The sequence below is a fragment of the Pyrgilauda ruficollis genome, unplaced genomic scaffold (genome assembly GCF_017590135.1).
Source record: "Pyrgilauda ruficollis isolate IOZ18807 unplaced genomic scaffold, ASM1759013v1 scaffold13, whole genome shotgun sequence".
Lineage (NCBI taxonomy): Eukaryota > Metazoa > Chordata > Aves > Passeriformes > Passeridae > Pyrgilauda > Pyrgilauda ruficollis.
The window spans coordinates 6425752-6438903 of record NW_024511432.1 but is presented as its reverse complement, the minus strand read 5'-3'; the positions used below and the strand labels follow the sequence as shown (position 1 = coordinate 6438903).

The 13152-nt window shown below is 63.2% G+C and overlaps 3 protein-coding genes across 4 annotated transcripts; 2 read left to right on the top strand and 1 right to left on the bottom strand.

Moving 5' to 3' along the window:
• Positions 1–6: 6 nt before the first annotated feature.
• BCAR1 (BCAR1 scaffold protein, Cas family member) lies at positions 7–6823 on the top strand. 2 transcript variants are annotated; one of them, XM_041458720.1, is made up of 7 exons: positions 7–95; positions 920–1609; positions 2826–2987; positions 3212–3316; positions 3731–4879; positions 5089–5178; positions 5519–6823. In XM_041458720.1, exons 1-7 carry the CDS (start codon positions 84–86, stop codon positions 6032–6034), a joined length of 2724 nt encoding a protein of 907 aa, XP_041314654.1. In that variant the 5' UTR covers positions 7–83; the 3' UTR covers positions 6035–6823. The 2 variants fall into 2 exon arrangements, with proteins under 2 accessions (XP_041314654.1, XP_041314653.1); XM_041458719.1 differs by lacking the exon at positions 7–95 and having other exon boundaries at positions 148–1609.
• Positions 6824–7783: 960 nt separating this feature from the next.
• Positions 7784–9875, bottom strand: LOC121348958 (chymotrypsinogen 2-like). The gene is made up of 7 exons (XM_041458985.1): positions 9809–9875; positions 9583–9686; positions 9380–9459; positions 9188–9266; positions 8527–8707; positions 8029–8162; positions 7784–7954 (listed from the first exon to the last, which is right to left on the bottom strand). The coding sequence occupies exons 1-7, from the start codon at positions 9873–9875 to the stop codon at positions 7784–7786; spliced, it is 816 nt and encodes a 271-aa protein (XP_041314919.1).
• Positions 9876–10689: 814 nt separating this feature from the next.
• Positions 10690–13112, top strand: LDHD (lactate dehydrogenase D). The gene is made up of 7 exons (XM_041459043.1): positions 10690–11084; positions 11162–11361; positions 11433–11561; positions 12206–12333; positions 12412–12502; positions 12591–12702; positions 12779–13112. Exons 1-7 carry the CDS (start codon positions 10870–10872, stop codon positions 12942–12944), a joined length of 1041 nt encoding a protein of 346 aa, XP_041314977.1. The 5' UTR covers positions 10690–10869; the 3' UTR covers positions 12945–13112.
• Positions 13113–13152: the final 40 nt, after the last annotated feature.

Sequence of the window (13152 nt, the reverse complement as noted above, 5' to 3'; positions counted from 1 at the left end):
GCCGCCCCCGGCCCGGCCCGGCCCTCGGCCCCGCACCCGGCCCCGCGCCCGGCCCGCTGCGGCCGGAGCGGCCCCGCGGGAAGATGAACTACCTGGTGAGCGGGGGCAAGGGGGAGGACACGGGGGCGTGTGCGGGGACAGATAGGGCGCGGGGGAATGGCTGCTGGCGGGCCCTGTTGGAGGAGGAGGATGAGGAGGAAGGCCTCAGCCCCCTCACCGCTCGGCCGGGGCAGGGCCTCTCCTGTGCGGCCGATCCCACTGGCGTGACCTTGGCCGAGCTCCTCCGCTCCGAGAGGGCCAGGCCTTGCCTGCCCCCCTCCCTCCCGGCGGGTCAGGGAGCTGCGGGCTCGCGGGGGGCCCAGCGGGGCCAGGGGCCTCCCCAGGCCTCCGCCTCACCGGGCGGGGCGGCACGGGCGGCGGACAGGGCCGCGGGACAGCCGAGAGTCCGGCCCTGCCATCCCGGGCGGGCCGCGACCTGTCCCGCCGCCGCGGCCCCGAGCAGCGCTGGCAGGTGCCGCCGAGGCCCGGCTCGGGGACCCCGCGGGGTAGAAGGGGCCCGGGCCCGACGTCGGGTGCCGTGCGATGGCCACGGCCGCGGCTGACTCACCGCCCCGGCACTTCCTCCCAGTCGGCGGAGGGAAGGGGCGGGAGAGGCAGAGGAGGCCCCCCGAAATCGGGGAGGCGGAAGGGCCCGGCCCCTTCCCAGCACCACCTCTGGGAAGGGTGGGTTTTGCTCCAGCGAGGAATCCCGCGGTAGCTGGAACGGGGAGATCCAGCTGGCGGGAGCTGCGCGGCGAAGCCGCCGGTCCGCGGGGCTCGGTCCCGGTGCTGAGCTGCCGCCCCGCTATCGCCCGCCGGGATGACGCCCCACCGGCCGGCGGGGCCCGGCTCACCGCCCCGGCGCGGGGCTCTCTTCCAGAACGTGCTGGCCAAGGCGCTGTACGACAACGTGGCCGAGTCCCCGGACGAGCTCTCCTTCCGCAAGGGCGACATCATGACGGTGCTGGAGCGCAACACGCAGGGGCTGGATGGCTGGTGGCTCTGTTCGCTCCATGGCCGGCAGGGCATCGTTCCCGGGAACCGCCTCAAGATTCTCGTGGGGATGTACGACAAGAAGCAGCCACAGCAGCAAGCGCCTGCCCCGGCACAGGGGCAGGCACCGCCGCAGCCATCTGTACCCCAGCCGGCTCTGCCCTTCCACCACCAAGGGGGCTACACCCCGCTGTCGCCCGCCTCGCAGTACACCCCCATGCACCCTGCTTATGCCCCCCAAGGGGACAATGTCTATCTGATGCCAGTCCCCAACAAGGGACAGCAGGGTCTGTACCCGGGCTCTGCACCCACCGGACAGTTTCCTCCTGCCCCAGCTAAACAGCCTTCCACCTACCCAAAGCAGGCACCTCCCCACACCTTCCCCAACCCCGGCCAGGAAATCTACCAGGTTCCCCCCTCCCTGGGCCAGGCAGCAGAGGCGTACCCAGGGGGCTCTGCCAGTCCCCCCCAGGATGTCTACCAGGTTCCTCCTTCAGCTGGTCAGGCTCAAGAAATCTACCAGGTGCCACCGTCACTGGACATGAGGAGCTGGGAAGGGCACAAGCCCCAGGGAAAGGTAGGATGGGGAGACTGGACTGGGAGTGTATTGTGTTTGTGGGGTGCTCTGTGGTCCATGGGTACAAGTGGGTGGCACAGCTTGGGTTTCTCAGCTTGCTACGCTTGGAGCAGGCAGCCCATGTGCCCATTGCTGGGGTTGTGTGGGCATCCTTGCCCACACTGCTGGCAGGAGTGGGTGCACTGGGAGAGTCCCTGCAGTGGCTGTGGTGCCCCAGTTGGGGTGAGTTACCCCTCTTGGGGCTAGCACAGCATTCAGCACTCTGGTCCTTGTGGTCTCTTATGTGGGCTCTGCTGGTGTCACCCAGGGCATGGCAATGTGTTTGGTATGGGCACAGAGTGTTGGTGAGCCAAGAGCTCTTTTGGGATGCCAGGTTCTGGAGCTGTGGAAGTAGCTGTGGTACCCAGCACAATGCTGTGAGATTTTATTCCTCCTGGGAGCGTGCACAGGAACAGACAGGCAGTGCCAGCATTTCCCGACTGTGCCAGGCAGCCTGCCAGTACTTGCTAGGTACACTGGTGAGGCAAGGGTGAGCCACCAGGCTGTCCCCAGCATGGAACCTAATGGCTCCATTCTGGACACCAGCCTGCTTCTGGCTCTGCCCCTAACCCTGGCACGTCATCCCAGGGAAGAGGAGTGAGGTGCTTTCAGTATCGTGGTTTCCGGGAAGGCTACTCCAACTCATACCCCTGGGAAGCAGCCAGTGAGGGGAGGGAGCTGCCAAATCACAGCCAGGGCACAAGGAACATCCGAAAAGGAAGAACCAGCCCAGCGCCTCAGCCCTGCTTGGCAGTGGTTGGGCAGGGTGCCATTAGCCTCTGGGTTTGGTTGTTTTCCGCTCTGGTGTCACCATGAAATGACCCATTCAGGCACGGAGCTGTGCGTAGGGAGGGAACTCCAGGCGTTGGCAGACCCCGGCCCGTGCCTGGATCGGCCGTTGCTTTCTGCATGCCACGGCTGTGCCGGCCGGGCTTTGTCTCTCGCTGAGACTCTATCCCCGCTATAAATAACCGGTGATATCATCCCGTCCCCGGCATCGCCGCACGCCCGGCCGGGGAGCGCCCTCCCGTGGCACCGGGCAGACCCTAACTCCAGGCAATCCAGTAGGGAATCCAGCAACCATCCTCTCTCTAGTCCCGTTGCTGGGTTTTGGGGAAATGATGCAGGGTGGGAGATGCTCGGTAGTGCCCACATCATGTCTTTTCCCTCTTTCCAGGTGCTGGTGCCCACCCGTGTGGGCCAGGTGTATGTCTATGACTCCCCCAAGGGTGAGCAGGTTGAGTACGATTTCCCGCGCCACCTAATCTCCACAGGTTCCCAGGAGATCTATGACGTGCCACCTGTCCGAGGAGGGGTCCCGAGCCAGTTCAGCCAGGAGGTGAGGCTGCTTGGGGTGTCAGGGGGGAATCTCTGGCTCTGCCCTTAAAAATGGGAGATGATCTGTCACAGCCTGAGAGCCATACCAGGCTAAATTGCACCCAAAACTATATTTTATGGACCTTAGTGCCACTTCTGACCACCTCCACCATTCCCAGCTGGTCCCTGAGAAGAGGTGGGTGGCCACACCATCTCTGACACATCATCCTGTGCTCCCCCCTCCAGGTCTATGACACTCCTCCCATGGCAGTGAAGGGTCCCAATGGGCAGGACCCGGGGCAAGAGATCTACGACGTGCCCCCCAGCGTGGAGAAGAACTTGCACCAAACTGTAAGTGCTGCTGTGAAGCTCCCAGCTTCTTTGTGTGAGAATGACAAACAGATTTTTACAGGGAGAAAAATAATTTACTAAATCAGTCTCCCCATAGCTATGGTGATGTCCCTGGCACTGGAGGCTTTCAGAATGCCAAGGAATGGGTTGCTGGATGTTCACATCCAGGGAATGAGGTTGGACCAGATGATCTTTCAAAATCCCTTCCAACCTGGGCTGCTCTAGGATTTTTGATTCCTGTGCCAAAGGACAGGGGCACCCCTGGGGTGCATGGCTTCATCCCAGTGCTGTCTTGGATGCTCAGCGCTGGCACTTTTGTGCCCTGCAGCTCAGGGCAGCCAACCTGTGCCTCCACACCTGCCCCAGGCCACCTCTCCCAGCAATGCTGACAGTGCCACTGTTCTGCCCTTGCAGGTGTACGATGTCCCCCCCTCAGTGAGCAAGGACGTGCCAGATGGCCCAGCACGGGAAGAGACCTATGATGTGCCACCCGCCTTTGCCAAGCAGAAAGCCTTCGACCCCTCCCGCCACCCCCTGATCCTGGCCCAGCAGGAGCCCTACTTGCCAGAGGATGTCTACGATGTGCCTCCGGCAGCTGGGAAAGGTGCTCCTGAGCTTCCACTCTCCCACGAGATCTACGACGTGCCCCCCAGCCTCAAGAAGCTGGGGGGATCCACCTTCCCCTCCCAGGAGGTGTATGATGTGCCCCGGGACCTGCACGCCCCAGGCAAGGGCTCTGTGGACACAGAGGGCGAGTATATCTATGATGTCCCACCACAAGTAGACCGCGAGGCCAAGGGTGCCGATGCCAAGCGCCTCTCGGCTTCCAGCACAGGCAGCACCCGCAGCAACATCTCCACATCCTCGCTGGACGTGGTGCCTGTGAAGGAGCCGGCTAAGGGAGCCGGCAAGGAGTTCTCCCTGGACTTGGATGCCGCCATGGAGACACTGGCCAAGCTCCAGAGTGGTGTCAGCAGCGCTGTCTCCTACCTCATGTCCTTTATCAGCACCAACTGGCGCAGCCCCGAGCATATGGAGGCCAATGCTGCCAACATCCGTGGGGCAGCCGAGGGCGTCCGGACGGCCCTCCGGGACCTGCTGGAGTTTGCCCGGGGTGCAGTGGGCAATGCTGCCCAGGCCTCTGACCGCTCTCTCTACACCAAGCTCAGCAAGCAGCTGCAGAAGATGGAGGAGGTCTACCAGGCCCTGGCACGGCACGGCCAAGCGCTGGACGCTTGCCACTGGGCCCCCAGTGCTCTGGCCAGCAGCAAGCCGGGCACAGATGACTTGGAGCACTTCATCATGCACTCACGTGGTGTTCCTGATGACACTAAGCAATTGGCTTCCTTCCTACATGGCAATGCCTCCCTTCTCTTCAAACGGACAAAGCCGGCGGTGGAGAGTGGTGGCCATGGGCCCCCTCACCCCTCCGACAAGGCCAGCAGCATCCAGTCACGGCCCCTGCCCTCCCCTCCCAAGTTGCTGGCCCAGGAGTCACCTGATGGACCCTACGAGAACAGCGAGAGTGGCTGGATGGAGGATTATGACTATGTCCATCTCCAGGTGGGCACGGGTATGGGGGCTGCTTCCCACAGGGAGTGTTTATGACGGTGGCTCTCTGAGACAGGGGGGGATTAGGCAGCTCTGCTTCTGCCTATGTTTTGCTCTTACCCTCCAACTTGAGGGCTTTGTGGACCAGGGATGTCCCAGGGCAGGTGGGGGCTTTCTGTCAAGGCTGATGTTGCTGACCCCTTCCATGTCTGCCCCTGCAGGGCAAGGAAGAGTTTGAGAAGACCCAGAAGGAGCTGCTGGAGAAAGGCAACATCATCCGGCAGAGCAAGGACCAGCTGGAGCACCAGCAGGTAAGGAGGACACTGGGGCAGGCAGGTGGATGCTTCTATGCACAGGGCCCCATGTCTTGCTTCAATTGTAGCCTCTGCTGCTGGTCTGACCACAGCCCTCTTCCCTGGATATTCTCATGGTGCATTCTACCTTGCCTTCCATACCAGTGCTATGCTAGTAAAGAGGGGAGTAGGCACTTTGATCCTGGAGAGGAGCCTAGCATGGCTGTCCTGGGGCTGGCGCTGTCTCTCACTGTGTTCCTTGGGGCTGGTGGCCATGGCCACCTGTGCTGGTGGTTCCATGGAGGGGAGCAGGTGCTGGCTCAGTGGCCACCCTGCCCCATGCCTGTCTCTCCCACAGCTGAAGCAGTTTGAGCGGCTGGAGCAGGAGGTGACGCGCCCCATCGACAACGACGTGTCCAACTGGAGCCCCCCCCAGCACTACAGCCCCGCGCGGGGCGGTGGGACTCTGTGTCCTGCTGACCGCCAGCTCCTCCTCTTCTACCTGGAGCAGTGCGAGGCCAACCTCACCACGCTCACCAATGCTGTCGATGCCTTCTTCACTGCTGTCAGCACCAACCAACCTCCCAAGATCTTCGTGGCCCATAGCAAGTTTGTCATCCTCAGTGCCCACAAGCTCGTCTTTATTGGGGACACGCTGTCCCGCCAGGCCAAGGCCCAGGACGTCCAGCACAAGGTGATGCACTACAGCAACCTCCTCTGTGAGATGCTCAAGGAGATCGTGATGACCACCAAGGCAGCTGCCCTCCACTACCCGTCTCCTTCTGCCTCCAAGGACATGGTGGAGCGTGTCAAGGACCTCGCCAACAGCACGCAGCAGTTCAGGATGGTGCTGGGCCAGCTGGCAGCCATGTGATTGCCTCAGGGCCACTGTCCCCTCTCTCTGGCCCCCACCCTTCCCAAGACATGCATTTCCCTCCATGCAAGTCCTCTCTGCCCGGTGTAAGCAGACATGTACATAGAGACTCCCACGCACACCGGGGGGCTGGGGCTCTGTGGGAATAGAGGTGAGGGGCTGCAGCCATCATATCCCTTCCTCCTCCCTGTGGCCAGGGGCCAGGAATGGTTTGAGCTGTGTCCGTAATGAAGCAAAGCTGGGAGATGGATATGTGTCCACTCCTTCCCCACTGTCCTCTCTCCATACAAAACCGGCAGCCAGTTCTGGGCTGAAGGGCATGGGGCCATGTCCCTGATGAGTCAAGGATGTGCCTGATGACTTGAGATGCAATTTAAGATGCCCTTTGTGATGCTGTGGCTGCTCTGCTCTCGGGAGGACTCTACGGTGCACTCTGGAGAAACTCCACGGTGGCCAGGAGGTCCTAATGGTGTGGAAGCCATGCCCTGTGATGGTGGGACAGTGTGACAGAGATGGGTTGTACTATCCCCTTGTGTGCTGGAGGCTGGGGATAGGGGTCCCCAGGAGTGTTAGGGGTGGTGGGGAGCTGCTGGGGCAGGAAGGGGCTAACTTGTGCGTTCTCATGTCTCGGGTTGTGCTACAGTACCAGCTGTAACGGAAATGCGAACCAAAATTGGTGCCTTTTGAACACAGGGGAAGCTTCCGCTGGTTCCCGGAGCTACCACGTGGCAGCCCCCTCCAAAACATGGCCCCAAGTCCCTCAGCAGTATAAAGATTTGCCTAGAAACACCCCTTACCTCCTGGGTATCTGTGTGTGCCTGCTGGGGTGAGGGAGAGACCCTGTGGCAGTGCTGGAGAGATCCTGTTCTCCGAAAATATCTCCTAGCCTTTGGACACTGCTGGTGCACAGAGGGTTAATAGGACACAAGGGATTGGTCTAAGAGCACGTTGGGGGAAAATGAGGGGTGGAAAAGCAGGGCACTGAGGCCCACATGACCCCAAAACCAGTATGAGATGAGTGTCCCTCACAGCACCTTGACAGGGGCCATGGTCACCATGGGACCTAGGGGTTTGGTGTGGCAGAGAGGATGGTCACCCATGACCCCAAGCATTCCTGGTCCTGGCAATTCAACCCATCCAGAACCATAAGAACCATGGCACCCTAACTCCTAGAGGCTCCTCAGGTGTGGAGCCATCACCAGGCCCTCCAGAGCTGTCACCCCCAGCTCCATGACCCCCCTCGCGCCCACAATACCGACGGGAGTATCCCCACAGCTGGTCAGGGGTCCATGACCTACAGGAGACCACATGTCCCCACACTCCTCCCTTCCCAGACACGAGTCCCCATGTCCCCCTGCCCATCTGTCCCCATTCCCAGTCACGGGTCCCCATGCCCTCTGTTCCCATGCACAGCCAGCTTTCCCCGTTCAGGCACAGGAGTCCCCATGTCCCCCTATCCATCTGTCCTCATTCCCAAGCAGGTGTGCCCAAGTCCCCCTGTCCATCTGTCTCTTTTCCCAGTCAGGCGTCCCCATGCCCCCTTGTCCATCTGTCCCTGTTCCCAGCCAGGTGTCCCCATGCTGCTCAGCACTCCTGAACAGGTATCCTCATGCCCAGAGAACTGACCCCAGCCCACCACATGCGACCATCCTCGGACCCCCGGCCACCCGCCTGCCCCGTGCCCCGCTCCCGTGCGTCCCGGCATGATGACAAGGACACAGTGTGCTCAGGGGGTTATTGCAGAGTTTATTACAGGCCTCCGTTGGCCTCCAGGATGGAGTCGATCCAGCTGCGAAGCTTGGTGACACGGGCGTACACAGTGGGCATCTCGGTGTCACAGGTGCTGCTGCCCCAGGAGACGATGCCCACCAGGTTCCAGGCGCCGTCCTTCTGGCACACCAGCGGGCCCCCGGAGTCGCCCTGCACGGGGCAGCGGGTGAGCGCCGGGCCGGGGCCTGGGGCTGCCGGGAGCAGCGGGGGCCAGGGACACCTACCATGCAGGAAGAGGCTCCGTCGGCGCCGGCACAGACCATCACATCGCGGATGCGGAAGCCCCAGAACTGCTTGCACTGGGTGTTGGTGAGCAAGGGCAGAGCCACCTGCTGCAGCACCGCCGGCGTGTGCGAGGCTGCGGGACACGGGAGCGTCAGCGCCGGCACCGGCAGCGGAGAGGGAATGGGGAAGGGGCTGGAACGGGGAGGGCGGGACCGTGATGGTTGTGGACATGGGGACAGGATTGGCTCAGGCTTGGGGATGGGTGATGAGGATGAGGAATGGGACTGGGACAAAGATGGGGATACGGGAATGGGATGGGCATTCCGATTCAGATTTGCATGGGGATCTGGATGGGAAATTGCCATGAGCATTAGGATTCAGATGAGGATAGGGACTGACCACATGGATGAGGAAGGGAACAGCGGACAAGGATGGGGATGGGTATTTGGATGAGGCAGGGCACTGCAGTGGGGATGGGGACAAGAAAGCACAGTTACCGCTGGAGTCAGTGAGCCCCCAGCCAGTGGTGACGCAGGTCATTCCCCCCTGGAATTCGTCAGTGGCCTTGGGCAGGCAGACGGGGGACACGCGATCCGACAGCTGCGCCGGAGTGGCCAGTTTGATCAGGGTGATGTCGTCGTGGATGGTCAGCATGTTGAACTTGGGGTTCTTGAACACCTGAAGCACGCAGCACTGCTCTCAGCACCTGCACCCCCTGCCAGGGTGCCGGGCACCGGACACTCCACAGGGATCACTAGGGACCTTGGGGACCAATGGGGACCCCGGAGGCTGCTCCTGTGGGTGCCGTGATGGCAGGGTGTCTGAGCTGCAGGGCCCAGGCCCTGGGACACTGGGGAGCAGGGACACCCCAGGTCACGTCCCCTGCCGGCATGAATTGGACCCTGAGGCCTGAACCCTGAAATGAACCCCTGGGGCCTGAAGGATGAGTGGGAACAGGGACACACCTCAGGGGATTGCAGTGCAGGGATGTGGGACACCATGGACACCCCAGGGAACCCTGACCCTCCGGATCAGGGGAACCGGGGGGGCTCCTCAGGAGCACAAACCCCAGGACAAGGGGGACCCGCACATAAGCTCCCAGGCTGCCTGTGCTGGCCGTGGGATCCCGCAGGCACACGGGCCCCGCCCCGGAGCTACCTTCTCGATTTTCAGTTCCTGCTGATCAGGGCCGGGTGCGTCCTGGTCGTAGGCGCCCACCACCACGGTGTCGGTTTTCCTGGGCACAGGCAGGCACTGAGCACGGGACGCCGGCACGGGGACAGCGGGTTCCCAGGGCACCCCGTGCCCGTGCCCAGCCCCGGCCCGGCCGGCAGCAGAGCCGGTGCCTACCTGACGCCGCAGTGGGCAGCGGTGACCACCCAGTTCTCGCTGATCAGGGACCCGCCGCAGAAGTGGAAGCCGTTGTTGCGCTGGCGGGGAGAGCCGCCCTCAGCACCCGGCACGGCCGCCGGCACCGCCTCGGGCCGGCGAGCTCCGTGCCCGGCCCCCCACACGGCGCCCACCCCTGCCCCCGGCCCGCCTCGGGCTCTCACCTGCAGGGACACCTGCCATGGCCAGGAGCCTGCCACCGCCGCCTCCCCGTTGACAATGCGGTTGTAGCCGCGGATGACGGGTGTGATGGCGGGCACGCCGCAGCCTGCGGGGCACAGGCGGCCGTGGGACGGCGGCTCCAGCCACCCCGGCCCCCTTTCCCCTCCCCACCATTCCCACCCGCCCAAGCCCCGAGCCCACCCCGCCAAGCCCCACGACCCCACGCACTCTCAGGGAGGGCCGCACGGGCAAAGCCCGCCAGAGCCAGGCAGCTCAACACCCACAGCAGAGCCATTGCCACTTGTGAGGACAGACCTGCCCTGCACCTGGTGGCTCTTATCTGCACCCTTGGGCACCTCCCTGCTGCCCCTGGCCTTGCCACCGCGACCTTGGGAGATAACGTGGCAGCTGGAACTTCTCCAGGAAATAGCCTGGGAGCATGACACCTGGAGCCAGTATCCTTGGCTATGGCTGTGGGACCGCACTGGCCTGGACTAAATGCTGGCACCTAAATGTCCTTGGAATCATTCCAGCTCGCCCATGTCCTTCATAATTGGGGTACCAGAGTTGGACACAGCACTGCATGCATAGTCTCAGCATAGTGGAGTAGAGGAGCAGAATCCCCTGCCTTGACGTGCTGCTCAGTCTGCTGCAGCTGTAGCCAAAGATACAGTGGGGTTTTCTGGGCTGCCTGCACATTTTGCCATGGAGTGGTGGAGTTTGAAAGGACCATAGAGTTCACTTAGGTCTGGGTCTGCAGAGCCCTTCCAGGCTGCCACGCGGATAAGTGTTCATCCAGAGGTCCAGGTGCCTGCGACACCAAAGAGTGGGGTGAGAGGGTTCAAGTACTGGCAATATGCCGGTGGCACAATACCAGCTGCCACGTTATCTCCCAAGGTCGCGGTGGCAAGGCCAGGGGCAGCAGGGAGGTGCCCAAGGGTGCATATAAGAGCCACCAAGTGCCTGGCAGGTCTGTCCTCACAAGTGGCAATGGCTCTGCTGTGGGTGTTGAGCTGCCTGGCTCTGGCGGGCTTTGCCCGTGCGGCCCTCCCTGAGAGTGCGTGGGGTCGTGGGGCTTGGCGGGGTGGGCTCGGGGCTCGGGCGGGGGTGGCAGCACTGGAGGTACTGGGTATTCCTTTAGGCCTGGGCATTGTGGGCGTGTCGGGGGTGCTGTGGTGTCCACAGGTGTGCTGTGCTCTGAGGAGTGCTCGTGTGAATGGAAGTGTAATGGCCCCATTGCTTTTGGGGATGCCCATAGTTTTGCTGCTGTTGAAGTCCCAGTGGTGTCCATGTGGGAGTGGACACCATCCTCACCTGCCTCCCCTGTCCATCCCCTGCTTGCAGACCCTGGGGCCGACGCCTCTCTGTGTGGCATGGCAGCCACCGGTGCCTCGGGCACCAACGCCGTGCGCTACGGCACCATGCGCCCCAACGTGCTCAACCTGCGCGTGGTGCTGCCGGACGGGCGCCTGCTCCACACCGCCGGCGCCGGGCGCCAGCCCAGGTGGGCGCTGGGAGGCGGGGGGGCTGTGCTGGGCTGGCCATGTGCCCTGTGGGTCCCTGCTCACCAGCTCTGTGCAGGAAGCGGGCAGCCGGCTACGACCTGACCTCGCTCTTCGTGGGCTCTGAGGGCACCCTGGGCTTCCTGACTCAGGCCACGCTGCGCCTGCACCCGCTGCCCGAGGCCACTGCTGTCACCATCGCCTCCTTCCCCAGCGTGGGGGCGGCCGTGGCTTGCACCGTCCAGGTGCTGCAGGCCGCCGTGCCCGTGGCCCGCATCGGTGAGTGCCCGCAGCCAGAGGTGGGGTCCAGGTGGCAGCTGTGGAGCCCAACACTGCCTCCTCCCACCCAGAGTTCCTGGATGAGGTGATGGCAGATGCCTGCGGCCGCTTCAGTGGGATGGGGCTGCCAGTGGCAGCCACACTCCTCCTGGAGCTGCACGGCTCCCGGCGTAGCCTGGCTGAGCAGGAGCAGCAGACAGGTATGGCTTGGAATAGGGAGGAGGAGAGGGTGTCAGGGGCTGGGGGCCATGATGGACACCCAGGGATGAGGGATGGGTGCCTGGGGACAGGGGGATCAGGGTGTTCTGAAGTGAAGCATGGTGCTGGAGGGCCATGATGTAGCACTGGGGTGAGTGATGGGTGTCCAAGACATGGGACAGTGGGACCAGGCATGTCCTGGGGTGAGGGATGGGTGCCCAGGGCTGGGTGGGGACTGGAGACCTTGAGGTCATCAGGATGAGGGACAAGTGACCATAGCCTAGAACTAGGGGCCTGGAGTCATGGATGGCTGCCTATGGATAGGGGATGGGAGATCAGGGATGTCCTGAGGAGAGGCATAGGTGCCCAGGACCAGGGAGAGGGGACCAGCAATATATGCTTGGGATGGGGATTGGGAAGACACTAGGGCGAGGGATGGGTGTGTGCTCTGGGGGTCTGCTGAAGGGCTCAGGAACATGGGATAGGGGGGACTAGGGGTGCCACAGGGTGGTGGACAGAGACAGAGGGACCGGGAGTATCCAAGGATGTGGGATGGGTGGCCAGGATGGGCACTGGATGTCCTGGGTAAGGGTTGGGTGCCTGGGGGTGCCGTGGGTCCTGTCCCAGAGCTCCTGGTCACCTTCAGAGGAGATCGTGCGACAGAACGGTGGCTCCGGCCTGGCCTGGGCGGAGGGGCTGGAGGAGCGCGAGCAGCTCTGGGCCATGCGCCACAATGCCTGGTACGCTGCGCTGGCCCTGCGCCCCGGCTGCCAGGTGAGGCACGAGGGTGCGGATGATGGCAGCAGTGCCCATGGTGCTCCGAGTGCCACAGCTCTGCCATCCCTGGCCCAGGGCTACTCCACGGATGTCTGTGTGCCCATCTCCCGCCTGCCTGACGTGGTGGTGGAGACCAAGCAGGACCTGCAGGCCTCCAGCCTCACCGGTCAGCAGGGCCACATCCCCCTGGGACTGAGGGGGATGGGGGGTCACCATGCTCCACGCCACACCCCACCTGACCTGTGACCTTGCAGGACCCATGGTGGGACACGTGGGCGATGGCAACTTCCACTGCATCCTCGTCTTCAACTCCCAGGACCCGGAGGAGGCCCAGCGCATCCACGCCTTCACCCAGCGCCTGGGCAGGTGGGGCCAGGGTGCTCTGGGGGGCCGGGGCTGGACAGACAGATGTCCCCATCCCCTGTCCTTCCCTGTCCCACAGGCGGGCTCTGGCAGCAGGGGGCACCTGCACCGGGGAGCACGGCGTGGGACTGGGCAAGCGGGCACTGCTGCAGGAAGAGCTGGGCCCGGAGGGCCTGGACACCCTGCGCTCCATCAAGGCTGCACTCGACCCCCACAACCTCATGAACCCCGGCAAGGTGCTCTGAGGGGGAGCACCAGCGCTGAGCTGGCACTGGGGAGCCTCAGCCCCTGGAGTCAAGGCTAGGGTGGCCATGCTGCCTGCAGTGCCACTGTATGTGTCCCTACAAATCACCCCATCCCCACTTCTGGGGGTCAGGGATCCTCAAACCCCCAATAAACCCTTTGGACTCACACTGTCCATGTGCTGCGGAGTTGTTTAGGGGATAGGGACCC

Bases quoted from the DNA above. Each gene is read 5' to 3' on its own strand.
- BCAR1 (XM_041458719.1), top strand. From the start codon at position 860: ATGACGCCCCACCGGCCGGCGGGGCCCGGCTCACCGCCCCGGCGCGGG. The intron at 2,988-3,211 runs GTGAGGCTGCTT...TCCCCCCTCCAG, and splicing joins CGAGCCAGTTCAGCCAGGAG to GTCTATGACACTCCTCCCAT. The intron at 4,880-5,088 runs GTGGGCACGGGT...CTGCCCCTGCAG, and splicing joins ATGACTATGTCCATCTCCAG to GGCAAGGAAGAGTTTGAGAA.
- LOC121348958 (XM_041458985.1), bottom strand. From the start codon at position 9,875: ATGGCTCTGCTGTGGGTGTTGAGCTGCCTGGCTCTGGCGGGCTTTGCC. The intron at 9,267-9,379 runs GTAGGCACCGGC...GCCTGTGCCCAG, and splicing joins GCTGCCCACTGCGGCGTCAG to GAAAACCGACACCGTGGTGG. The intron at 8,708-9,187 runs GTAGCTCCGGGG...TGCGTGCTTCAG, and splicing joins AGGAACTGAAAATCGAGAAG to GTGTTCAAGAACCCCAAGTT.
- LDHD (XM_041459043.1), top strand. From the start codon at position 10,870: ATGTGGGAGTGGACACCATCCTCACCTGCCTCCCCTGTCCATCCCCTG. The intron at 11,085-11,161 runs GTGGGCGCTGGG...AGCTCTGTGCAG, and splicing joins GGCGCCGGGCGCCAGCCCAG to GAAGCGGGCAGCCGGCTACG. The intron at 11,562-12,205 runs GTATGGCTTGGA...GGTCACCTTCAG, and splicing joins TGAGCAGGAGCAGCAGACAG to AGGAGATCGTGCGACAGAAC.